The sequence below is a fragment of the Nerophis ophidion genome, linkage group LG22 (genome assembly GCF_033978795.1).
Source record: "Nerophis ophidion isolate RoL-2023_Sa linkage group LG22, RoL_Noph_v1.0, whole genome shotgun sequence".
NCBI lineage: Eukaryota > Metazoa > Chordata > Actinopteri > Syngnathiformes > Syngnathidae > Nerophis > Nerophis ophidion.
In genome coordinates, this window is record NC_084632.1 from 10,819,222 (window position 1) to 10,846,382 (window position 27,161).

Below are 27,161 nucleotides of genomic sequence, written 5' to 3' on the forward strand. Positions count from 1 at the left end.
GTTCTCTAGTACCTGAAGTGAAACCATTTAAATGTGACCCTTCTTATAGCTAAACTAATCTTTTTCCAGGTGAATTCCTGAACTATGATATTATGCTCGGAGTGAACCAAGGGGAGGGTCTTAAATTTGTGGAGCTGATCGTGGACAATGAAAACGGTGTTCAGGCCAATGACTTTGACTATGCCGTGTCTAGCTTTGTGGATGATCTCTATGGCTATCCTGAGGGTAAAGACATACTCCGGGAGACCATCAAGTTTATGTACACCGATTGGGCTGATAGACACAACCCAGAGACACGCAGGAAGACACTGCTGGCCTTATTCACAGATCACCAGTGGGTGGCGCCTGCTGTGGCCACAGCTGACCTGCACTCAAGCTTTGGGTCACCCACGTACTTCTACGCTTTCTACCACCACTGTCAAACAGAACAGGTGAATTATTGTTATTGCAAGTTGTCTATTCTTACAGTAATCCAAAGTGTTGTAAATCTATGAATATTCTCAATCATCAGGTTATTGTAGTTCCAGAGCATTGAATTAATCGCAACTGGACTGTTCAGATTGTCGTAGATGACGTTTAACCTCTCATCCGAGCAGGCTTCATCAGTACATACTTACCGGTTTAGCTCGGTTGGTAGAGCGGCCGTGCCAGCAACATGAGGGTTGCAGGTTAGATTCCCGCATCCGCCATCCTAGTCACTGCCGTTGTGTCCTTGGGCAAGACACTTTACCCACCTGCTCCCGGGGCCACCCACACTGGTTTGAATGTAACTTAGATATTGGGGTTCACTATGTAAAGCGCTTTGAGTCACTAGAGAAAAAGCGCTATATAAATATAATTCACTTCACTTCACCACCAACCTTGAGACCTCCGATTTTCGGAGGTGGGGGGCGTGGTTGGGGGCGGGGCGTGGTTAAGATGTCCCACTGGGTGTGAGTTTTCCTTGCCCTTATGTGGGCCTACCGAGGATGTCGTAGTGGTTTGTGCAGCCCTTTGAGACACTAGTGATTTAGGGCTATATAAGTAAACATTGATTGATTGATTGATTGAAGAGGGGAGGAGTGTATTTAAAGCTAGATTCACCAAGTCAAGTATTTCATATATATATATATATATATATATATATATATATATATATATCGTAATTCCTTGAATTGCCGCCGGGCATGTAATCGGCACCTGCCTTGAATTACTGCCGGGTCAAATTCGCTTCCCAAAATTATTAGCGCAGGCTTATTACAGTAAGTGTTGATCAGCCGGCATTACAAGGACAATCGTACTTTCAACCTACTATCCTATTCCTTAGGGCGCATGAGCGGGTCTGTTCAGGTCTATTTTCAATCAATCAATCAATCAATGTTTATTTATATAGCCCCAAATCACAAATGTCTCAAAGGACTGCACAAATAATTACGACTACGACATCCTCGGAAGGACCCACAAAAGGGCAAGGAAAACTCACACCAAGTGAGCAGGGAGAATTCACATCCAGTGGGACGCCAGTGACAATGCTGACTATGAGAAACCTTGGAGAGGACCTCAGATGTGGGCAACCCCCCCCCCCCCCCCTCTAGGGGACCAAAAGCAATGGATGTCGAGCGGGTCTAACATGATACTGTGAAAGTTCAATCCATAGTGGCTCCAACACAGCCGCGAGAGCTCAGTTCAAGCGGATCCAAGACAGCAGCGAGAGTCCCGTCCACAGGAAACCATCTCAAGCGGAGGCGAATCAGCAGCGTAGAGATGTCCCCAACCGATACAGGCGAGCGGTCCATCCTGGGTCCCGACGAGCGGTCCATCCTGGGTCTCGACTCTGGACAGCCAGTACTTCATCCATGGTCATCGGACCGCACCCCCTCCACAAGGGAGGGGGGGACATAGGAGAAAAAAGAAAAGAAGCGGCAGATCAACTGGTCTAAAAAGGAGGTCTATCTAAAGGCTAGAGTATACACATGAGTTTTAAGGTGAGACTTAAATGCTTCTACTGAGGTAGCATCTCGAACTGTTACCGGGAGGAAATTACAGAGTACTGGAGCCCGAACGGAAAACGCTCTATAGCCCGCAGACTTTTTTTGGGCTCTAGGAATCACTAATAAGCCGGAGTCTTTTGAACGCAGATTTCTTGCCGGGACATATGGTACAATACAATCGGCAAGATAGGGAGGTGGGCAGGGGGGGACATAATGCGCGTTTTGATACAAAACGCGCATTATAATATGATTTTCATATAAAATACTTCATTGTGGTCTACATAACATCTTGTGGTGGTTCTTTGCTCAAATTGTTGCAAAGATTGATTTATAAATCATCTTTAAGCCGCTCTTTGACTGTCTCTCCGGTATGCGCCGTTTTGCGGGTGCTCTTAGCTACGTGCCTCCACTTCGACAGCGCCTTGTCCCCGCCACCTTTGTTGTAGTTTTGAGCGCTTCCATAGCGAGTCTACTGACAGATATAAGTGGTTTCCGGTTCAATCCCCAACTTCTACCAACCTCGTCACATCCGTGGTTTCCTTGAGCAAGACACTGGATGTGAATTCTCCCTGCCCACTGGGTGTCAGTTTTCCTTGACCTTTTGTGAGTTCTTCCGAGGATGTCGTAGTCGTAATGATTTGTGCTGTCTTTTGAGACATTTGTGATTTGGGGCTATATAAATAAACATTGATTGATTGATTGACTTCACCCTTGCTCCTGATGGGTGGTGGTTAGGGCCTTGCATGGCAGCTCCCGCCATCAGTGTGTGAATGTGGAAATAGTGTCAAAGCGCTTTGAGTACCTTGAATGTAGAAAAGCGCTATACAAGTATAACCCATTTACCATTTATATTATTACTGCCGGGTCAAATTCGTGACGTCACGAGTGACGCTTCCCCTGTCGTCATTTTCAAAATGGCGTAGGAGTTTTTTTTTTTTTGCTTGTACTATGTGTAGACCAGGGGTCTTGTTTAACAGCCATACAGATCACACTGAAGGTTGTGATATAAAACAACTTTAACACTCTTACTAATATGCGCCACACTCTGTGAGCCCACACCAAACAAGAATGACAAACACACTTCGGGAGAACATCGGCTCTGTAACACATTATAAACACAACATAACAATTACCCAGAATGCCATGCATCCATGACTCTTACTGGCTATATTATACACCCTGCTAGCACCAACCCCCCCCCCCCGTGTGTCGGATGAGGTGGGCGGTGTTGGGGGCGCGGGGCTGTATAATATAGCCAGTAAGACTCATTACGGTATAGCTCGGTTGGTAGAGTGGCCGTGCCAGCAACTTGAGGGTTGCAGGTTCGATTCCCGCTTCCGCCATCCTAGTCACTGCCGTTGTGTCCTTGGGCAAGACATTTTACCCACCTGCTCCCAGTGCCACCCACACTGGTTTAAATGTAACTTAGATATTGGGTTTCACTATGTAAAAGCGCTTTGAGTCACTAGAGAAAAGCGCTATATAAATATAATTCACTTCACTTCACTTCATGGATGCATGGCATTCTGGGTAATTGTTATGTTGCGTTTATAATGCGTTACAGAGCCGACGTTCTCCAGAAATGTGTTTTTTTATTCTTGTTTGGTGTGGGTTCACAGTGTGGCGCATATTAGTAAGAGTGTTAAAGTTGTTTATATCACAACCTTCAGTGTAACCGGTATGGCTGTTGAGCAAGTATGCCTCGCAATCTCGTACATGTGACGATAGAAGCAGCGAAATGCATTCGTCCGTGGTGTAAAGGCGGGCTCGATGACATGTTTTTTTTTATTTGTATTTTATTTTTATTTTTTTTCCAAGATGGCGCTGCTTTAGTGGCTCTGTGCTCTTGTGTCATCCTTTTGTGTTTCCCTCTTGTTTTCATGTGTTATTATATTTTTTTGCCTTTTGGTCCGGGACCCTTTGGGACTGTGTGACAAGGGGTGGCACTTTCGTGACCTCTGTGGTGCTTTTTTTTGTGGACTTCTGGATCTGCCTCCCGGGAGCCTTCGTGGTGTCTTGGCTGGGTGAGCAGGTGTCGGACACCTCAGTCACCTTGGACGTATCCTCACTCATCCATGCGGACTGGACACTGGCCGAGAGTGGAGTCGGCTGTCTTGGTTGCTTTGTTGGGTCTCCTCCTGTCTCTGGCCATGCTCCCTCCACCCCAGCGGACGATGGCGTGGAACACCGCAGAGGCCACCACAGTGGATATGTTTCTTTTACTTTTTATTCATAGCTGTATGTAGAAGTGTCTGCTTGTATCTGCTGCTTTAATGTCTTTAATGTCCTCTGTGTTCTTTGATGTTTGATGTTTCCCTCTTACACACATGGAAGAGGGCTGTGTACAATGGCTATGAGTTGTTGTTTTTTTCCCTTGGCCTCAGTTATGTTTGTAATGTTTGTCTAAACTTGAATGGGATTGTGCTGAAAATTTTAATTTTCCTGAAGGAACTCCCCTGACGGAATAAATAAAGTACTATCTATCTATGTTGTAGGGCAGTGGTCCCCAACCACCGATGCAAGACGATCAGATTTAAAGAACTTTGGAGCATTCGGACTGACAAAAAATATCCCTTCTTTGTCATTTGAGGAGAAAAAAATCCGATTTAGTGTCCAGTGTAAGCCGAGCTTAAGTCTGTGAGCCTGAACTGATGAAAGATGTGAGGTTGAACATCTTCGCAGACAATCTGAACATTCAGTTGCGATCGATATATCCTTATATATTTGATTTTGATTACAACATTATTAAAAAAAAAATCTCTATCAAGACCATTTCAAACAAAATAGCAATACTAAAAAAAAAAATATTTGGAAGACAGGTGATGTGTCCTAAAAGATGACATTTTTCCTAAGACCATACACATGACAAAAGTGTATACCGTACATAACAATATACAATATACAGACAAAGAAGCATGAACTATTGTGTGTGTGTATCCTGTGCTACTGGTCAAATATCTCTTGCAATGCATGTACTGTATACTCAAATATTAATAATGCTCTTACTACTCATTAGGTGCCACCATGGGCAGACGCATCTCATGGAGATGAGATCCCATATGTCTTTGGTCTACCAATGATTGGACCCACCGAGTTGTTTCCCTGTAACTTCTCCAAGAACGACGTGATGCTGAGTGCCGTGATGATGACGTATTGGACAAACTTTGCCAAAACCGGGTATACAATGTTGTTATTAACTCTTCCAACCATGTTTCTTCTACAGTAGGGAGGGGGTTCATATGGCCCCATTAGTCGCGGTTTACCTGACACATGAAACGTGGCAAATTGTGGGGGGTGCACATATAGTTTAGTCACCAGACTTGGGTGTTGAGTGTTGAATTTTGTTTCGCGGCATTTCTTGTCACACCTATGGATCATGTTTTGTTTGCTCATGTTATGTTTTGGACACTCAGTCACGTTTTGCACTTCCTGGTTTTGTTTGTTTCCATGCCAACGCATTAGTTCCCACCTTGTCACGCCCCTGCCCTCAGTCCCAGCACCTGTTCCTGATTATCACAGCCAGTATTTAAGTAATTTTCTTTCTGTTCATCATTCTGGGATCTTCACACTCGCACACACGCTACCCATGCTGCACCTCCTTCATGCCTTGCCACGCTGTTCATTTTGTCCAAGTAAGTCTTTGTTTATAGTTCATAGCCAATTGTTTTTGTGCAAAGTCCTTTAGTTTACAGATAGATAGATAGATAGTACTTTATTGATTCCTTCAGGAAAATTAAAATTCCAGCAGCAGTGTACAGAGTTGAGATCAATTTAAAGAAAAAAGTAAATAATGGGGGTTTAAAAGAAAACAAAATAGAGAAATATTACAAAAAGAATAAAAACAATGGGAATAACAATATAACAGTAAAATAAGAATATAACAAGACAAAGTAGGCAGTAGTGACCATGTTATGAAAACGTATTGCACTGTTAATGTCCATCATTTCAGGTGTTTTTGTTTCACCTTTGTACTGCGTAGCCAAGTTTTACCTCCATTGTGAGCGCTTTTTGTTGTTTGTTTGTTTATTGAATAAATATCATGTACTTACATTCATGCCTGACTCGTCCCACAACATCCTTGCATCGAGGAAGGACAAACATCCACATCTCTGACTCTGACCACGGCGATGTGGATATGTAGAGTGGTGCTTTCCATCATTTTCAGCAAACTACGTAGCAAAATGATGCATATGTCTGCAGCTAAATTAATAATTCAGGTATTATTTATTTATGCACCAAATAATATTTTATTATACATATTAGGAGTGTCAACAAAAATCGATTTTTAGATTAATCGCGATTATTTGTAACTGATCTCAATCGATTAAAAATCAATTTAATTATAAGTGTATATAAATATAATATATATATATACACACCCTAATTTTGTTTTTCAATTTGTCCTGTCTAGCCACTTTGGCAAATCATATGTAGATCTGTGGTTCGCAACCTTTTTTCAGTGATGTACCCCCTGTAAAAAATGTTTTAATTCAAGTACCCCCTAATCAGAGCCAAGTATTTTTGCTTTAAAAAAAAGAGATAAAGAAGTAAAATACAGCACTATGTCATCTGTTTGTGATTTATTAAATTGTATAACGGTGCAAAATATTGCTCATTTGTAGTGGCCTTTTTTAAACTATTTGGAAAAAAAGATATAAAAATAACTAAAAACTTGTTGAAAAATAAACAAGTGATTCAATTATAAATGAAGATTTCTACACATAGAAGTAATCATCAACTTAAAGTGCCCTCTTTGGGGATTGTAATAGAGATCCATCTGGATTCATGAACTTAATTCGAAAAATTTCTTCACAAATGTGGGGCGGTATAGCTCGGTTGGTAGAGCAGCCGTGCCAGCAACTTAAGGATTGCAGGTTCGATCCCCGCTTCTGCCATCCTAGTCACTGCCGTTGTGTCCTTGGGCAAGACACTTTACCCACCTGCTCTCAGTGCCACCCACACTGGTTTAAATGTAACTTAGATATTGGGTTTCACTATGTAAAACCGCTTTGAGTCACTAGAGAAAAGCGCTATATAAATACAATTCACTTCACTTCACTATAAATAGTTTGTCTGCGTTAGCACCTATAATAACAATATCACTAATACTTGGTTAATATTTGTGACAGTACCTCACTGTCGTGCGGGTTCCATGGACCATCAAGGAAGGACATTGCTTTAGCAGGTTTGACTCGTTTATTTTTTCAAATAAAGGAAATCTTTTGCGCCGTCGTCGCTCCCACTGCTCGCTCCTCCGTCTCGCTCTTCAGCCGCCCTCGTCGTCGTCTGCGTCTTGCTCTCTCTCGCTTTCACTGGGTTTCACTATGTAAAGCGCTTTGAGTCACTAGAGAAAAAGCGCTATATAAATACACTTCACAAAAAAAAAAATCGTTAACATCAATATAAAAATCTAGCTGTCAACACTGAATATTGCATTGTTGCATTTCTTTTCACGGTTTATGAACTTACACTCATATTTTGTTGAAGTATTATTCAATAAATATATTTATGAAGGATTTTTAAATTGTGGCTATTTTTAGAATATTTAAAAAAAAAATCTCACGTACTCCTTGGCACACCCCGTTTGAGAACCACTGATGTTGTTACGGCTACTCTGTCGTTCCAAAAATGTTTCGAAAAAATAAAAAATAAAGATTGCAGAGTAGCCTTGAGGAGGAGGTTTTATGACGCACTAAATTCCAAATAAGCACTCGCGGAAATATTTCTAGGTTCAAAAAATGTTGATAATTTATTTTCACAAACAAAAAATATATTCACCGTGGTTGACTTTCTACATAATACAAAATAACTTATTTAGTGGTAAACAAATAATATCACTCCTCACTCCTTCAATATGACAGACAGACAAAGGCAGTGCCCAGCTGTGCTGTCCTCCTAATTATAGGAGCAGGAAGTTGCCCACCAGGAAGAGCGTGAGCAGCTGAAAACAATCAGTCAATCAATCATAATTCATTTAAAAAATCCAATAAATAATCAACAACTTCATTGGCATTATTGAATTAGATTGTCAAAACAATTCATAAATAAATCATATAAATAGGCTCCAACACATGTAGATGATCATATTTGCTGTACATTAGAAAAGAGAAATGCTGGATACTTCTCTTGTTGCCTTATTTGTCTTTGACATTGTTAAATGTTTCAGTATCATTTTTATTAAACAAAACCAGTTTTCTTTTAAATAATATAGTAATTTATCACAGCTGCTTATGTGAAGTGAATTATATTTATATAGCGCTTTTCTCTAGGATAGGTTGATTGGCAACACTAAATGGTCCCTAGTGTGTGAATGTGAGTGTGAAAGTTGTCTGTCTATCTGTGTTGGCCCTGCGATGAGGTGGCGACTTGTCCAGGGTGTACCCCGCCTTCCGCCCGATTGTAGCTGAGATAGGCGCCAGCGCCCCCCGCGACCCCGAAAGGGAATAAGCGGTAGAAAATGGATGGATGGATGGATTTTCTCTAGTGACTCAAAGCGCTTTACATAGTGAAACCCAATATCTAAGTTACATATGTATTTCATGGAAGAATGTAGTTAATCATACAACTGGCAACCAATGTTATTAAAGTATCGATTTTGAATCAAGAACCGTTTCTAAATGGAATCATTACCCCCAAGAATCAAATCCAATCATGTGGTGCCCCAAGATTCACAACCTTAATATAGATCGCTATGGCAGGAGGTTGCAATGTATATTGCGATATATATTTTAGGCCATGCACACTGGACGGTGGACACTGTACAGCAGGGGTCACCAACACGGTGCCCGCGGTCACCAGGTAGCCCGTAAGGACCAGATGAGTCGCCCGCTGGCCTGTTCTAAAAATAGCTCAAATAGCAGCACTTACCAGTGAGCTGCCTCTATTTTTAAAATTGTATTTATTTACTAGCAAGCTGGTCTCGCTTTGCTTGACATTTTTAATTCTAAGAGAGACAAAACTCAAATAGAATTTGAAAATCCAAGAAAATATTTTAAAGACTTGCTGTTCACTTGTTTAAATAAATTCATACATTTTTTTACTTTGCTTCTTATAACTTTCAGAAAGACAATTTTAGAGAAAAAATATAACCCTAAAAATGATTTTAGGATTTTTAAACACATTTAACTTTTTAACTTTTAAATTCCTTCCTCTTCTTTCCTGACAATTTAAATCAATGTTCAATTTTTTTTTTTTTATTGTAAAGAATAAAAAATACATTTTGATTTAATTCTTCATTTTAGCTGCTGTTTTTTCGACAAAGAATGTTTGTGATAAATTTCTTCAAACTTATTATGATTATAATTCCCCAAAAATATTCTGGCAAATCTAAAAAATCTGTAGAATCTAATTTAAATCTTATTTCAAAGTCTTTTGAATTTCTTTTAAAATGTTTGTTCTGGAAAATCTAGAAGAAATAATGATTTGTCTTTGTTGGAAATATATCTTGGTCCAATTTGTTATATATTCTAACAAAGTGCAGATTGGATTTTAACCTATTTAAAACATGTCATCAAAATTCTAAAATTAATCTTAATCAGGAAAAATTACTAATGATGTTCCATAAATTATTTTTTAAATTTATTCAAAAAGATTTGAATTAGGTAGTTTTTCTCTTCATTTTTTTTCGGTTGAATTTTGAATTTTAAAGAGTGGAAATTGAAGATGAACTATGTTTCAAAATGTTATTTTCATTTTTTTCATGTTTTGTCTTTTAAACTGTTCAATTAAGTGTTTTTTTCATCATTTATTCTCTACAAAAAAAACCTTCCGTAAAAGGAAAAAAAATGTACAACGGACTGACAGACAGAAATACCCATTATTTACATATATAGATTTATTTATTATAAGTAAATTGAGCAAATTGGCTATTTCTGGCAATTTATTTAAGTGTGTATCAAACTGGTAGCCCTTCGCATTAATCAGTACCCAAGAAGTAGTTCTTTGTTTTAAAAAGGTTGGTGACCCCTGCTGTACAGTATATTACTCTGTGTATAATATTATAATGTCTACTCTTGATTTTCAGGGACCCTAATCAGCCTGTGCCACAGGACACCAAGTTCATACACACAAAGCCCAACCGCTTTGAAGAAGTGGCATGGACACGCTACAACCAGAAGGACCAGCTTTACCTGCACATCGGCCTCAAACCTCGAGTCAAAGAGCACTATCGCGCCAACAAGGTAGCCTTCACGCTTCATCACGGTCACCAAACCTTCAAAGCAAATATACGTCCATTTTACAAACCCCGTTTCCATATGAATTGGGAAATTGTGTTAGATGTAAATATAAACAGAATACAATGATTTGCAAATCATTTTCAACCCATATTCAGTTGAATATGCTACGAAGACAACATATTTGATGTTCAAACTGATAAACTTTTTTTTGTGTGCAAATAATCATTATTATTAACTTTAGAATTTGATGGCAGCAACACGTGACAAACAAGTTGGGAAAGGTGGCAATAAATACTGATAAAGTTGAGGAATGCTCATCAAACACTTATATGGAACACCCCACAGGTGTGCAGGCTAATTGGGAACAGGTGGGTGCCATGATTGGGTATAAAAGCACCTTCCATGAAATGCTAAGTAATTCAAAAACAAGGATGGGGCGAGGGTCACCACTTTGTAAGCAAATTGTCGAACAGTTTTAGAACAACATTTTTCAACGAGCTATTGCAAGGAATTTAGGGATTTTACCATCTACGGTCCGTAAAATCATCAAAACGTTCAAAGAATCTGGAGAGATCACTGCACATAAGCGATGATATTACGGACTTTTGAACCCTCAGGTGGTAATGCTTCAAAAACCGACATCAGTGTGTAAATGATATCACCACATGGGCTCAGGAACACTTCATAAAACTACTGTCAGTAACTACAGTTGGTCGCTACATCTGTAAGTGCAAGTTAAAACTACTATGCAAAGCCAAACCCATTTATCAACAATATCCTGAAACGCCGCCGGCTTGGCTGGGCCTGAGCTTACGTAAGATGGACTGATGCAAAGTGGAAAGGTGTTCTGTGGTGTGACGATTCCACATTTCAAATTATATTTGGAAACAGAGGACGTGGTGTCCTCCAGAACAAAGAGGAAAATAACTATAACTAATAATTCGTTCAAAAGCCAGCATCTGCGATGGTATGGGGGTGCATTAGTGCCCAAGGCATGGGTAACTTACACATCTGTGAAGGCACCATTAATGCTGAAAGGTACATACAGGTTTTGGAGCAACATATGTTGTCATCCAAGCAACGTTATCATGGACGCCCCTGCTTGTTTCAGCAAGACAAGTGTTACAACAGCGTGGCTTTGTAAAAAAAGAGTGCGGGTACTTTCCTGGCCCGCCTGCAGTCATGACCTGTCTCCCATCGAAAATGTGTGGCACATTATGAAGCGTAAAATACGACAGCGGAGACCCCGGACTGTTGAACGACTGAAGCTCTACATAAAACAAGAATGGGAAAGAATTCCACTTTCAAAGCTTCAACAATTACTTTCCTCAGTTCCCAAACGTTTATTGAGTGTTGTTAAAAGAAAAGGTGATGTAACACAGTGGTGAACATGCCCTTTCCCAACTACTTTGGCACGTGTTGCAGCCATGAAATTCTAAGTTAATTATTATTTGCACAAAAAAATAAAGTTTATGAGTTTGAACATCAAATATCCTGTCTTTCTACTGCATTCAAGTGAATATGGGTTGAAAAGGATTTGCAAATCATTGTATTCCGTTTATATTTACATCTAACACAATTTCCCAACTGAGATGGAAACGGGGTTTGTATCTGTGTCACGCCAAATCACAAAACACAATCTTGCAAAGCACTTGGGGCGGATCCAGAACCATGGCCACCTGATCCCCACGTTAGGAGGCAAAGGGAAACAAATAGAATGAAATAGAATAGAAGATTTGGGCGGGGAACATTTTTAGCCTGAAGCTATTTTTTTAACGGCCCGCGGCACATTCTAAAAATACTATTAAAAAAAACAAAAAAACATAATACAATGGAATAAAAGAGCAAACAGGTAAAATGTAACGAGAAAAAGTTGCAATGCAGGTGATTTTTTTTTAAAGCTATAATTGCTCCAAAAAATAATATTTTAAAATCAATGTTATTATAAATTATTGACCGATTCAAAGCTCCAATTACTTCACGATAAAACGTCCACTTTGAAAAAAGTTTAGAGGAAAGATTGCATATTGTGTGTGTTTGCCGTAAAAAAATAGTTTTCTATTAAAAAAGGCCATTAAAAAAAAAAAATCCATCCATTCATCCATTTTCTACCGCTTATTCCTTTTGGGTTCGCGGCGGGCGCTGGTGCCTATCTCAGCTACAATCGGGCGGAAGGCAGAGTACACCCTGGACAAGTCGCCACCTCATCGCAGGGCCAACACAGATAGACAGACAACATTCACACTCACATTCACACACTAGGGCCAATTTAGTGTTGCCGATCAACCTATCCCCAGGTGCATGTCTTTGGAAGTGGGAGGAAGCCGGAATTTGAAAAACGTATAATCAACGGATAGATCTAAAGTTCAGCGTTTAAAGTAAAAGATAAAAAAATAATAATTAATGACTTATTTTAACACTTTTATGAGTGGGGTTCATTTGGAGCCCTGATATTTTTAATGAGATTTGTGTGAGACTTGCTGGGCATAGTAGAGAAGTTAAGTCCCTACCTTTAGTCAAAAGTGATTTATGACCCCCCATAAAACAATGATTTATGACCCTCAAGGTCAAAGGTCAATGATTTATGAGGGGTCAAGTTCAAAGGTTAATGATTTATGAGGGGGTCAAGGTTAAAGGTCAAAGTCAAAGGTCAGGTTCAAATGTCAAGGTCAAGTGGGTGTGGCTTACCCGGAAGAGGGTGGAGTTAAGACCTGCGGTGGGAGTGGTTAAACCAGGAAGAGGGTGGAGTTTTAAACAGAAAGAGGGCAGAGTTAAGACCTGCGGTGGGAGTGGTTAAACCAGGAAGAGGGTGGAGTTAAGACCTGACAGGGAACAGAGGAGGGATCAGTTTTTTTAAGAAAGCAATGTCATCTGAGCAGCATGTGACCATATATTTGATAGTTTAAATGTTTACGATCGTTTGAAACAACTTCCAGATTTCGATGTATTGATGGCTGGGAATGTTACGTGTGGAGATGTGGACACGCACGCACACACACACACACACACACACACACACACACACACACACACACACACACACACACACACACACACACACGCAGAGGAGGGGTACAAAAGGGAGGTGTAAGGCTTAGTCATTATTTGGAGCTTTATACGTTAGCGTAAAGACTTTGTTCGATTCGGTCATGATTAGTGAAACGCCTGTGTCGATTTATAAAAATAATAAAACTTACATTGACGCTCCGCAAAAAAGTCGAGTGTTTCTAAATCGTATTCAGATGCCGCCGACCGAGTCTTTGCGTGAGAAATGGGACTTGGAAGGGGAGGGATCTTTTGGATTTGTATTCAGATACGAAATGGGTGATATCTGCTTATTTCAGCTAAAAGAAAGAAGAGACGGAAGCCCTTTCTCGATATTTTCATCGTTATCTACCGTGGATTGGGAAGTTTTTGGTGGACACGCACACACACGCACACACACGCACACACACGCACACACACTTCACACGCACACACACACACACACACGCACGCACACACGCACACACACACACACACACACACACACACACACACACACACACACATTCGTACGCACTGAAACAACTTCCATACCTCACGAAAACATATTTAAACAGATGGAAAAAACTATCGCAGAACACAGTGTCACGTAGCAACTGGTCTTTACGGTCGTTTGAATCAACAGGTCAGTTTGGGGTACAAAGGAGGGTTCAGTTTTTATGGGAGCTTGAGAATGTCGTATGAATAGCAACTGGCCACCCATTTGACAGTTTAAATGTTTACGATCGTCTGAAACAACAGGACACGCACGCACGCACGCACACACACACACACACACATACACACACACACGCACACACACACACACACACACACACACACACCATTACCTCTGCTTTACCATGTTATTAGACATTGGTTTAACTCCATTTAAGCATTTAAACGTTAAAAGCATTGCACTTGTACGACGTTGTAATACTTTTTTTTTTACCAGCCGATGACGACGAAGTGAAAGACGATGAACTTTGCTTAAACGGTCTTACAAAGTTGGAAGATGATTATCGAGGTGTGTTTAAACCTTCGAATTATTTAATATTGTGTGTATTCATTATTTTGTTTTATAGAGGATTTGCCGTAAGATCCTAACGCGATCGTTTTAACACAATCGCAGTCTGGTGAGTCAGATGATTCTCATTTTACAAGAAAAAAAACATGCGGTATACAATACATATATACATATATTTACTTACATCTCCGGCTCGCTCGTCTCCCTTAAAGCTGGCGGGTCCGTCAACGGCCGTTCCAGGCAGAGGAGAAGGCTTGATTGTGCCAAAGACTCCAGACATCGAATCCTTGCTCCGAGGGGAAATCATCGAAAACGACGGTGAATGTCCGACAGGCACCCGCTGTAAGTTTTTCTCGTTTTCTGTAAGCTTTTTAAGATTCTCAGGAGCTTTAAAGAGCTCCTCTCACTCTAATGTCTTTCGCTCAAATGAATTTCGCGCCTAAGGGGAATGGGCGGGGACTGATTCCGGAGGTGGGCGGTTGTTTCCGCCAAGCAACCTTCTGGTTGAAATGGAGTGTGGATCAAGATGGATCCCTACTCTATATTCTTTTATTTAACCCAATGTTTTTTAAATACGTGTATAATGCTTTATATCCTATGTGTTGTGAATTCCATCCTACAATATCTTCCAAGGAACCCAAAGAAATGTTACCACACCTCCCGCTTTATTTATTCTATAGATTACCTGAACTATTTCATAAACTAAATCTTGTCTTGTTTCTGATGCTATGTTTTTTTATGCTCATCAATGCACTGTTGGACTGCGAGCACACAACTACTTTCCTTGCTTTGTTTTCCTCTATCCAGTTAACTGCCATATAAATTGCTAACAATTCCCCCGTAAAAACAGATAGTTTATCACTGATTATTTTATTTAATACTATGTTTCCTTGTGGGATAACTGCTACAGCTCTTACCTTTATTTTTTTTATATAGTTTTTGATGCATCCGTATATATCATATCTCAATCCATTTTTCTATCCGGTAACTATTTAAATTTCTATTCTTTAGTAATTGCATGTTTTCTTTTGGGTTATCAAACATCCACGGTGGTATTGCAGGCATTGGTACTGTAGGACTAACTTTAATATTGTCAATTTTAACTTTATTACATATGTCTCCTATAATCCACCCAAAACTATTCTTTTTTTCTTTTCTCTTTTTCTTGGCAGATTGGTAGCACTGGACAAGTCGGATATCCTTGCTTGGATCCTTTTAAAGTTGCCCGATAAACTGCTGAGAGTTGATCTCTCCTCTTGTCCAAAGGTTTTTCGTTCATTTTTACTTGTAATACTGGCACTAGGGTTGATGTAGTAGCTCCACAACATAACCTTAAAGCCTGTGACTGGATCCGGTCTATTTTCCCAAGTCATGTTTTTGAAGCAGATTGGTAAATAATGCATCCGTAATCAATAACAGATGGAATTAAAGTTATAAATATATACATGTATTGTTTTCAACGTTAACCTATCAGCCCCCCAATCATTACCCCTCAAAGCCCTCATTATATTTAACACCTTTTTACTTTTTCCCCTATTTTTTTATTTTCCGGAAGGAACACTCCTGAAGGAATAAATAAAGTACTATCTAATCTAATCTAATCAAATCTATTTTGCTGATGTGGGTTGACTAGTTCATATTTTTATCAAACCATATTCCTAAATATTTAAATACTTGTACCTCTTCTATATTTTCACCTTAGAGTTTTTATTTGGAGCTTGTTTGGTACTTTTGTCTTTGTAAAATGTATGACTTTTGTCTTTCCAACAGAGAATCTTAAACCTCAAGCCGTTCCCCAGTCTTGAACATTATTTACCACTTTGTTAGTTTTTTGATTATTTCTTTTGACTCTAAATAATATACTAGTCTTTCATTAATCTTTTTTTTTTCCATTACTTTTCCCCAAATTTATAATTTCCTGCCTCTTCCGGGTCTTACCCTGACTTGCATATTGGAATTGTTACCGCTAATTTTCCCCTCTGCCGGTCATTCTCCTTCTTCATATATCCTGTCATATCATTTCAAGACCACTTCTTTGACGATGCCACCTAAGTTTTTGATCATTTGATAACCCGCTAGGTCTTTCCCCGGTGACGTATTTTTAACCTTTTTCAAAATTCGAACCATTTCATTCAAAGAAAATGTCATATCCATAGTGTTGGTAAAGCTATTAACGTTGTCTTCCATCATTTCCCCAATATTTAAACTCATTGTTTTTTCTCTCTCTTGTTTTTCCACATTTCTCAAATTATCATTACTGTGCACTTCAACAAATGTTTTTGCTAAAGGTTCTGCTGTTTCTTTACCCGTGACTACATCTTCTTTGATAAATGTGGCACATCATCCTCTTTACCCTTCATTCCTATCTTTACGAATCGTTATATATCCTTTTATTATAAAGTTTAATTTTGGCTTCAGCCCTGTTTCTTGAATACAAATTATACGTGGTTTAGTTTTCATATTTTTAATATATCCCTTTAATTCATGTTCGGTTGCTATCAAACTTCTGGCATTCCACCGGACCATTAACAGGGTGTTGGAATGTGGTAACATGACTCCGTCACGTCTACTCTCCGTAGTACAGCTTGCACCCGGTACCAAGATAGTTCTTTCAACAACTTTGATGCTGCTTTGACAATTATTTTGATCTTCTCAGTCTTATTTTTACTTTCATTTTGTATCAAAGCTGAGTTGTGCTCTCTGGTTTATTTTGCAAATGAACCGACAGAACATGATCATGTACAAGACTCGCCTACCCACAATGCACTGCAACCCAACGCTCCTGGTCGGATGTTTTTTTCGGGGTTCATGGAGAGATGCGGTAAAGAGTGGTAGCCAAGACACACGGTCACACACGGTCACACACGGTCACACACGGTCACACACGGTCACACTCGGCAATTATTTTGACCTGGGGAGCAGATATAGAGGAAAAAATGTGTCTGGGGGGCCGGGATATCTGATTTTCAGGTACAAAAAACTTCACAATGACACAAAATAAACACAACAGTTAAACCTCACACTAAAAACAAGACATTGACTTGTACGTTCAAAAGACAGAATAGAACAAGTCAAGACATGCAATGCCATCTACAAAATGTTATGTAAATGTTAGTCATTACACACGCGGCTATGGTTTTGATGTATTTGTTACAGACATGTTTACGTCAAGTAACATCACATGGTTCCATTTGCACCTTTCAACAAATCTGAAAAGGAATATTAAGAAGTAAAACTTATATTTAATCCTACCTCTTCTCCGAGCACACGGTGACCGTACATACGGGTCGAAAAATGTTGACCTAATTCAGCATTTCTCAAAGTGTGGGGAATAGAGACATGACAGGTGGGGCTCGAGGAAAGGGAGGAAATTTTTTATTTTTGATTTTTTTTTTACTATGCTTTCATTTTCTATACACACTGTAAATCACTTTGTGATTCTGTCTGTGAAATCCGCCGTATAAATAAATGTAAATGACTTATTTTTCCTGTAGGCTTTAAATTTCTCGGCAGGAGCGAAAGTTTGACAGACATAGCAACAGTAACTTTTGCAGGCAGGGCTAAGAGGAACAAACTTTCGCGCGGATGGGTAGCAGGCTAATGTGCGGACCACAATTACACAAAATGGATACATTTGCAACTCGCACCTCAAAGGTCTGCGGAGAAACAAAAATATGACGGGTCTAATCAACCAAAAAGTCAACCTAAAAGAAAATATGGCGAAGGGTATCTTGCTCTTGGATTCACGGCAGCGGAGGTGGGGGCAGAGGAGAGACACCTGTGTGTTCTTTGTCTAAAACGGCTAGCAGCAGACAGCCTGAGGCCCAACAAAGTAAAGAGACAACTCGAGACCACACATGATGTCCAATAAATTGTTTTGTTGGGGCGATGGGGGTAGGTGGGCCTTGAGTCTAAAGTGGTGATGACAGAAAAAAAAAAAGTTTGAGAAGCCCTGACCTAATTGTACGGATCTCACTTTAAACGGCAAACCGATCATTTAAATGTTTTCACTTTGAATATGAAACGAGGAGTAAAATGTACAATATTATCAATTATTTCACAAGGACATGTTTTAAGGATATTGTACAGTATCATTAAATCTAAAATGAATGTGATCACTTTCAGGATCATTTTATTTTTAGCCAGTAAACAACTGTTATGTACTTTTGAATCGGGTTTTCCCCTTTAAATAACAAAAATTATAGAATTTTACAATATTCATTATTATTAAATATTAAATGTGCCAACTAGTTTTACGGCATACATCATCCCCCCTTTACCCATTTGTTAAAAAGACGAAAGTTGATGCGAACGCCTACGTGCTGTCAGAAAACTAAAAGAAGAAGAATGCCTTTGTGCAATTACTGCTAATAAATCAATCAATAAAATGCATCAGTCAAATAGTACAGGCAACTTCGTTAACATGGAGCCACAGACAATTTCATTCAAAAAGTCCCAATTGCTAACATAAAGATACAACAACAAATAAAGGCAAAGAAGGCCTAGTAGGTAATTACAACAACAGACAAAGTATTAAAAATGTCGGTCCAATAACTGCACAGGGATGGGCAGAGCCAAAACATGTGTAGCAAGTAAGCTGGAGACTGTTGACACTGAAATAAGGCTATATGTGGCACAGATACAAGATTTATAAACTCTACTTAAACCCCCACTTAAGAACTTTCAGTTTTGGTTTATGTTGGCCGCACCAGTGAACCAAAGCGATGGCGTTTTCCCAAAAGGAAAACCACATTTACCATGAGGACTAGCGCATATAGCGTCAAACTGACACGATAATGCCACAATGATTCTGTATTACTGAACTTTCCACAGTAGGAACCTACATTCGGGATTTCACAGACAGAATCACAAAGTGATTTACAGTGTGTATAGAAAATGAAAGCATAGTAAAAAAAAAATCAAAAATAAAAAATTTCCTCCCTTTCCTCGAGCCCCACCTGTCATGTCTCTATTCCCCACACTTTGAGAAATGCTGAATTAGGTCAACATTTTTCGACCCGTATGTACGGTCACCGTGTGCTCGGAGAAGAGGTAGGATTAAATATAAGTTTTACTTCTTAATATTCCTTTTCAGATTTGTTGAAAGGTGCAAATGGAACCATGTGATGTTACTTGACGTAAACATGTCTGTAACAAATACATCAAAACCATAGCCGCGTGTGTAATGACTAACATTTACATAACATTTTGTAGATGGCATTGCATGTCTTGACTTGTTCTATTCTGTCTTTTGAACGTACAAGTCAATGTCTTGTTTTTAGTGTGAGGTTTAACTGTTGTGTTTATTTTGTGTCATTGTGAAGTTTTTTGTACCTGAAAATCAGATATCCCGGCCCCCCAGACACATTTTTTCCTCTATATCTGCTCCCCAGGTCAAAATAATTGCCGAGTGTGACCGTGTGTGACCGTGTGTGACCGTGTGTGACCGTGTGTGACCGTGTGTCTTGGCTACCACTCTTTACCGCATCTCTCCATGAACCCCGAAAAAAACATCCGACCAGGAGCGTTGGGTTGCAGTGCATTGTGGGTAGGCGAGTCTTGTACATGATCATGTTCTGTCGGTTCATTTGCAAAATAAACCAGAGAGCACAACTCAGCTTTGATACAAAATGAAAGTAAAAATAAGACTGAGAAGATCAAAATAATTGTCAAAGCAGCATCAAAGTTGTTGAAAGAACTATCTTGGTACCGGGTGCAAGCTGTACTACGGAGAGTAGACGTGACGGAGTCATGTTACCACATTCCAACACCCTGTTAATGGTCCGGTGGAATGCCAGAAGTTTGATAGCAACCGAACATGAATTAAAGGGATATATTAAAAATATGAAAACTAAACCACGTATAATTTGTATTCAAGAAACAGGGCTGAAGCCAAAATTAAACTTTATAATAAAAGGATATATAACGATTCGTAAAGATAGGAATGAAGGGTAAAGAGGATGATGTGCCACATTTATCAAAGAAGATGTAGTCACGGGTAAAGAAACAGCAGAACCTTTAGCAAAAACATTTGTTGAAGTGCACAGTAATGATAATTTGAGAAATGTGGAAAAACAAGAGAGAGAAAAAACAATGAGTTTAAATATTGGGGAAATGATGGAAGACAACGTTAATAGCTTTACCAACACTATGGATATGACATTTTCTTTGAATGAAATGGTTCGAATTTTGAAAAAGGTTAAAAATACGTCACCGGGGAAAGACCTAGCGGGTTATCAAATGATCAAAAACTTAGGTGGCATCGTCAAAGAAGTGGTCTTGAAATGATATGACAGGATATATGAAGAAGGAGAATGACCGGCAGAGGGGAAAATTAGCGGTAACAATTCCAATATGCAAGTCAGGGTAAGACCCGGAAGAGGCAGGAAATTATAAATTTGGGGAAAAGTAATGGAAAAAAAAAAGATTAATGAAAGACTAGTATATTATTTAGAGTCAAAAGAAATAATCAAAAAACTAACAAAGTGGTAAATAATGTTCAAGACTGGGGAACGGCTTGAGGTTTAAGATTCTCTGTTGGAAAGACAAAAGTCATACATTTTACAAAGACAAAAGTACCAAACAAGCTCCAAATAAAAACTCTAAGGTGAAAATATAGAAGAGGTACAAGTATTTAAATATTTAGGAATATGGTTTGATAAAAATATGAACTAGTCAACCCACATCAGCAAAATAGATTTGATTAGATTAGATTAGATAGTACTTTATTTATTCCTTCAGGAGTGTTCCTTCCGGAAAATAAAAAAATAGGGGAAAAAGTAAAAAGGTGTTAAATATAATGAGGGCTTTGAGGGGTAATGATTGGGGGGCTGATAGGTTAACGTTGAAAACAATACATGTATATATTTATAACTTTAATTCCATCTGTTATTGATTACGGATGCATTATTTACCAATCTGCTTCAAAAACATGACTTGGGAAAATAGACCGGATCCAGTCACAGGCTTTAAGGTTATGTTGTGGAGCTACTACATCAACCCTAGTGCCAGTATTACAAGTAAAAATGAACGAAAAACCTTTGGACAAGAGGAGAGATCAACTCTCAGCAGTTTATCGGGCAACTTTAAAAGGATCCAAGCAAGGATATCCGACTTGTCCAGTGCTACCAATCTGCCAAGAAAAAGAGAAAAGAAAAAAAGAATAGTTTTGGGTGGATTATAGGAGACATATGTAATAAAGTTAAAATTGACAATATTAAAGTTAGTCCTACAGTACCAATGCCTGCAATACCACCGTGGATGTTTGATAACCCAAAAGAAAACATGCAATTACTAAAGAATAGAAATTTAAATAGTTACCGGATAGAAAAATGGATTGAGATATGATATATACGGATGCATCAAAAACTATATAAAAAAAATAAAGGTAAGAGCTGTAGCAGTTATCCCACAAGGAAACATAGTATTAAATAAAATAATCAGTGATAAACTATCTGTTTTTACGGGGGAATTGTTAGCAATTTATATGGCAGTTAACTGGATAGAGGAAAACAAAGCAAGGAAAGTAGTTGTGTGCTCGCAGTCCAACAGTGCATTGATGAGCATAAAAAAACATAGCATCAGAAACAAGACAAGATTTAGTTTATGAAATAGTTCAGGTAATCTATAGAATAAATAAAGCGGGAGGTGTGGTAACATTTCTTTGGGTTCCTTGGAAGATATTGTAGGATGGAATTCACAACACATAGGATATAAAGCATTATACACGTATTTAAAAAACATTGGGTTAAATAAAAGAATATAGAGTAGGGATCCATCTTGATCCACACTCCATTTCAACCAGAAGGTTGCTTGGCGGAAACAACCGCCCACCTCCGGAATCAGTCCCCGCCCATTCCCCTTAGGCGCGAAATTCATTTGAGCGAAAGACATTAGAGTGAGAGGAGCTCTTTAAAGCTCCTGAGAATCTTAAAAAGCTTACAGAAAACGAGAAAAACTTACAGCGGGTGCCTGTCGGACATTCACCGTCGTTTTCGATGATTTCCCCTCGGAGCAAGGATTCGATGTCTGGAGTCTTTGGCACAATCAAGCCTTCTCCTCTGCCTGGAACGGCCGTTGACGGACCCGCCAGCTTTAAGGGAGACGAGCGAGCCGGAGATGTAAGTAAATATATGTATATATGTATTGTATACCGCATGTTTTTTTTCTTGTAAAATGAGAATCATCTGACTCACCAGACTGCGATTGTGTTAAAACGATCGCGTTAGGATCTTACGGCAAATCCTCTATAAAACAAAATAATGAATACACACAATATTAAATAATTCGAAGGTTTAAACACACCTCGATAATCATCTTCCAACTTTGTAAGACCGTTTAAGCAAAGTTCATCGTCTTTCACTTCGTCGTCATCGGCTGGTAAAAAAAAAAGTATTACAACGTCGTACAAGTGCAATGCTTTTAACGTTTAAATGCTTAAATGGAGTTAAACCAATGTCTAATAACATGGTAAAGCAGAGGTAATGGTGTGTGTGTGTGTGTGTGTGTGTGTGTGTGCGTGTGTGTGTGTATGTGTGTGTGTGTGTGTGTGCGTGCGTGCGTGCGTGTGTGCGTGCGTGCGTGTCCTGTTGTTTCAGACGATCGTAAACATTTAAACTGTCAAATGGGTGGCCAGTTGCTATTCATACGACATTCTCAAGCTCCCATAAAAACTGAACCCTCCTTTGTACCCCAAACTGACCTGTTGATTCAAACGACCGTAAAGACCAGTTGCTACGTGACACTGTGTTCTGCGATAGTTTTTTCCATCTGTTTAAATATGTTTTCGTGAGGTATGGAAGTTGTTTCAGTGCGTACGAATGTGTGTGTGTGTGTGTGTGTGTGTGTGTGTGTGTGTGTGTGTGCGTGTGTGCGTGTGTGTGTGTGTGTGTGCGTGTGAAGTGTGTGTGCGTGTGTGTGCGTGTGTGTGCGTGTGTGTGCGTGTCCACCAAAAACTTCCCAATCCACGGTAGATAACGATGAAAATATCGAGAAAGGGCTTCCGTCTCTTCTTTCTTTTAGCTGAAATAAGCAGATATCACCCATTTCGTATCTGAATACAAATCCAAAAGATCCCTCCCCTTCCAAGTCCCATTTCTCACGCAAAGACTCGGTCGGCGGCATCTGAATACGATTTAGAAACACTCGACTTTTTTGCGGAGCGTCAATGTAAGTTTTATTATTTTTATAAATCGACACAGGCGTTTCACTAATCATGACCGAATCGAACAAAGTCTTTACGCTAACGTATAAAGCTCCAAATAATGACTAAGCCTTACACCTCCCTTTTGTACCCCTCCTCTGCGTGTGTGTGTGTGTGTGTGTGTGTGTGTGTGTGTGTGTGTGTGTGTGTGTGTGTGTGTGTGTGTGTGTGTGTGTGTGTGTGTGTGTGTGTGTGTGTGTGTGTGTGCGTGCGTGTCCACATCTCCACACGTAACATTCCCAGCCATCAATACATCGAAATCTGGAAGTTGTTTCAAACGATCGTAAACATTTAAACTATCAAATATATGGTCACATGCTGCTCAGATGACATTGCTTTCTTAAAAAAACTGATCCCTCCTCTGTTCCCTGTCAGGTCTTAACTCCACCCTCTTCCTGGTTTAACCACTCCCACCGCAGGTCTTAACTCTGCCCTCTTTCTGTTTAAAACTCCACCCTCTTCCTGGTTTAACCACTCCCACCGCAGGTCTTAACTCCACCCTCTTCCGGGTAAGCCACACCCACTTGACCTTGACATTTGAACCTGACATTTGAACCTGACCTTTGACTTTGACCTTTAACCTTGACCCCCTCATAAATCATTAACCTTTGAACTTGACCCCTCATAAATCATTGACCTTTGACCTTGAGGGTCATAAATCATTGTTTTATGGGGGGTCATAAATCACTTTTGACTAAAGGTAGGGACTTAACTTCTCTCTCATAGTGATGCCGGATTTGTTCTGCCGTGAATGTGATCGGGCAGGAACACAGTGTAAGGTAAGAAATAAAGATTTATTTAACTAGTAAAAGGCTAAGAACAAAAACCACTGGTGCTAGGCAGAAAAGGCAAACAAAAGGCGCTAGCATGGGAGCAAGGGAAACGAACACAAATGCTACACTTGACACAAAGGCAATAAAAAGGGAAAACAAAAACAACTAGCATGAGAGCTAGGGATAAACAAAGCGTAGCTCGAAAGCTAGCGAGGAGATACATCGAAAGCAGTCGTCACTTGTTGCATGAAGGCAAATTACGATCCGAGAAAGAAAGAACAAAAGGAGCCGGCTTGAATAAGGAAGTAATCAAGATTAACAGGTGTGCGTCGAAAGCAAGGAGCGGGTGAAAACTAATAAGCAACCATGGTGACCGAACAAACACAGGAAATAAGGGAGTCAAACAACAGAATGTGATATAAAAAGGAAGTGAAGTGAATTGAATTATATTTATATAGCGCTTTTCCTCTAGTGACTCAAAGCGCTTTACATAGTGAAACCCAATATCTAAGTTACATTCAAACCAGTGTGGGTGGCACTGGGAGCAGGTGGGTAAAGTGTCTTGCCCAAGGACACAACGGCAGTGTCTAGGATGGCGGAAGCGGGAATCGAACCTGCAACCCTCAAGTTGCTGGCACGGCCACTCTACCAACCGAGCTAAACCGCCACAAAGCTACAACATGGTATGATCCGGGCATCGGATCATACCATGTTGTTTTTTAAACTGTCATTGCTCCAAAAATAATAATCAATAGTAATAATGAACGTTATTATGAATCGACCTATTTAAGGCTTCCAATTACTTCACTTTAAATATTTAATATTTTGTGTTTATAAAAAAAAAAAATACATAAGTTTATATTGACACATAGACCTGAAGTTGTTCTAGAGCAGGGGTCGGGAACATTTTTGGCTGAGAGAGCCAAGAAGCCAAATATTTTAAAATATATTTCCCTAAGAGCCATAATATTTTTTTTAACACTGAACACAACTAAACGTGTGCATTTTTAAGTAAGACCAACATTTCCAGACTATAATAGGTCTCTTATTCTTTATAATAATATTGTTATTCTGAAGCTAACTGTGGAGGGGACGTGGCCTGCGGGCCTGCAGCAAAGCAGGATGTTGCCACGACCGGCCTCGCAATCAGCGACAGGTGCGTAGATGGCCCACCTGGGCCTTGTTATCTAATCACCTGTCGCTCTGTTATAAGCAGCAGCCAGGAGGAGAGACAGGGTTGGGGCTGGAGCCGGAGCGCGAGTGAGGATGAAAGAGAAAAAGACAATTGCTGGAAAAAAACTGAGAGAAAAATAAAATAAAACAATATTGTAACCTTAAAACAGGCTCTTGGTGGTCTGAAGAAGCCCCACACTAACCAATAATAGATAAATTACTTCTTACCATTAATGCAACTTCTTGAACATAAAAAAGCATGAGAATATTTAATGTTATTTTTAACACTGTGATTACAAGTGGAATTATTCATTACTTATCGTGTTAAGCAATGTTAGCTAAGATTTATCCGAGAGCCAGATGCAGTCATCAAAAGAGCCACACCTGGCTCTAGAGCCATAGGTTCCTTACCCCTGTTCTAGAGATTCAAGCCTTGAATGAAAAAAATACAAAAAAATAATAAATGACTTATTTTTAACATTTGGGTCCTTGGGACCAAACTTGAATGGAGTCCTAAAGGTTAAACAATGTAAATATTGTCTTGATTTTGAAAATGGAAAATATCAAAACGACCCTTAAGTCCTTTGATTTTTTTTTTCTTTTTATGGCCCTCAGTGGGAAAAGTTGTACAGAAAAAAAAAGGGAAGTTGAGAGACACCGAGGAGTCTCCGCCATGGCAGCGTAGCTAAAATCCAAATAACTAAGCCATGATTAGTCAGTCTGGACTATAAATAACCTTGATCTTAAAAGTTACGTTGTAAGTGTGCTCTTGCACAGAAATAGGATGAATTAGGAAGATAATTCCGCGGGAGAGGAGAAGAATAGCTACAGGCTGTACATCATTCTACTTTTAAAATGACAAATTACTGTAATCTCTGAAAGCTGATGAAGTACAATCAGCTCTTTGAGGCCAAAAGGTGCCTGACAAGGATTTCTACAAATTGGATTCTAAAGTTTATATGTACTGGGGAAAGTGTGGTATAGCTAAAGCTAGTACATGAAAACTACTACAGTACTACTGCTGATCTAATTTCACCTATTTGGGGTCAAAAATGGTTTTTGCAAACCAGTATTTATAGTCTGCTAAGGATGTGTTTTTGTTGAGTGTCGGTGTTGTCTAGAATAACCATGTAATACTCTTCCATATCAGTAGGTGGCAGCCGGTAGCAAATTGCTTTGTAGATATTGGAAACAGCGGGAGGCAGTGTGAAGGTTAAAAAGGTCTTTAATGCTTAAACGAGAAAATAAACAAAAGGTGAGTACCCCAAAGAAAAGGCATTGAAGCTTAGGGAAGGTTATGCGGAACAAAACTAAAACTGAACTACAAAGGAAACAAAACCAGGATGCTGGACGACAGCAAAAACTTACTCTGGAGCAAAGACGGCATCCGCCCGTGTATGACAATCAACAATGTCAATCAATCAATCAATCAATGTTTATTTATATAGCCCCAAATCACAAATGTCTCAAAGGACTGCACAAATCATTACGACTACAACATCCTCGGAAGAACCCACAAAAGGGCAAGGAAAACTCACACCCAGTGGGCAGGGAGAATTCACATCCAGTGGGACGCCAGTGACAATGCTGACTATGAAAAACCTTGGAGAGGACCTCAGATGTGGGCAACCCCCCCCCCTCTAGGGGACCGAAAGCAATGGATGTCGAGCGGGTCTAACATGATACTGTGAAAGTTCAATCCATAGTGGCTCCAACACAGCCGCGAGAGTTCAGTTCAAGCGGATCCATGACAGCAGCGAGAGTCCCGTCCACAGGAAACCATCTCAAGCGGATCAGCAGCGTAGAGATGTCCCC

The 27,161-nt window shown here is 39.6% G+C and overlaps 1 protein-coding gene across 3 annotated transcripts in view; it reads left to right on the forward strand.

The window, feature by feature from the left end:
• Positions 1–27,161, forward strand: part of nlgn1 (neuroligin 1) — a 115,608-nt gene that overhangs the window by 80,649 nt on the left and 7,798 nt on the right. For all 3 annotated transcript variants that reach the window (XM_061883258.1, XM_061883259.1, XM_061883260.1), the window contains 3 exons: positions 70–431; positions 4,987–5,147; positions 9,994–10,150. In XM_061883258.1, coding sequence (XP_061739242.1) covers positions 70–431; positions 4,987–5,147; positions 9,994–10,150 — 680 coding nt within the window. The remainder of the gene's footprint in view (positions 1–69; positions 432–4,986; positions 5,148–9,993; positions 10,151–27,161) is intronic.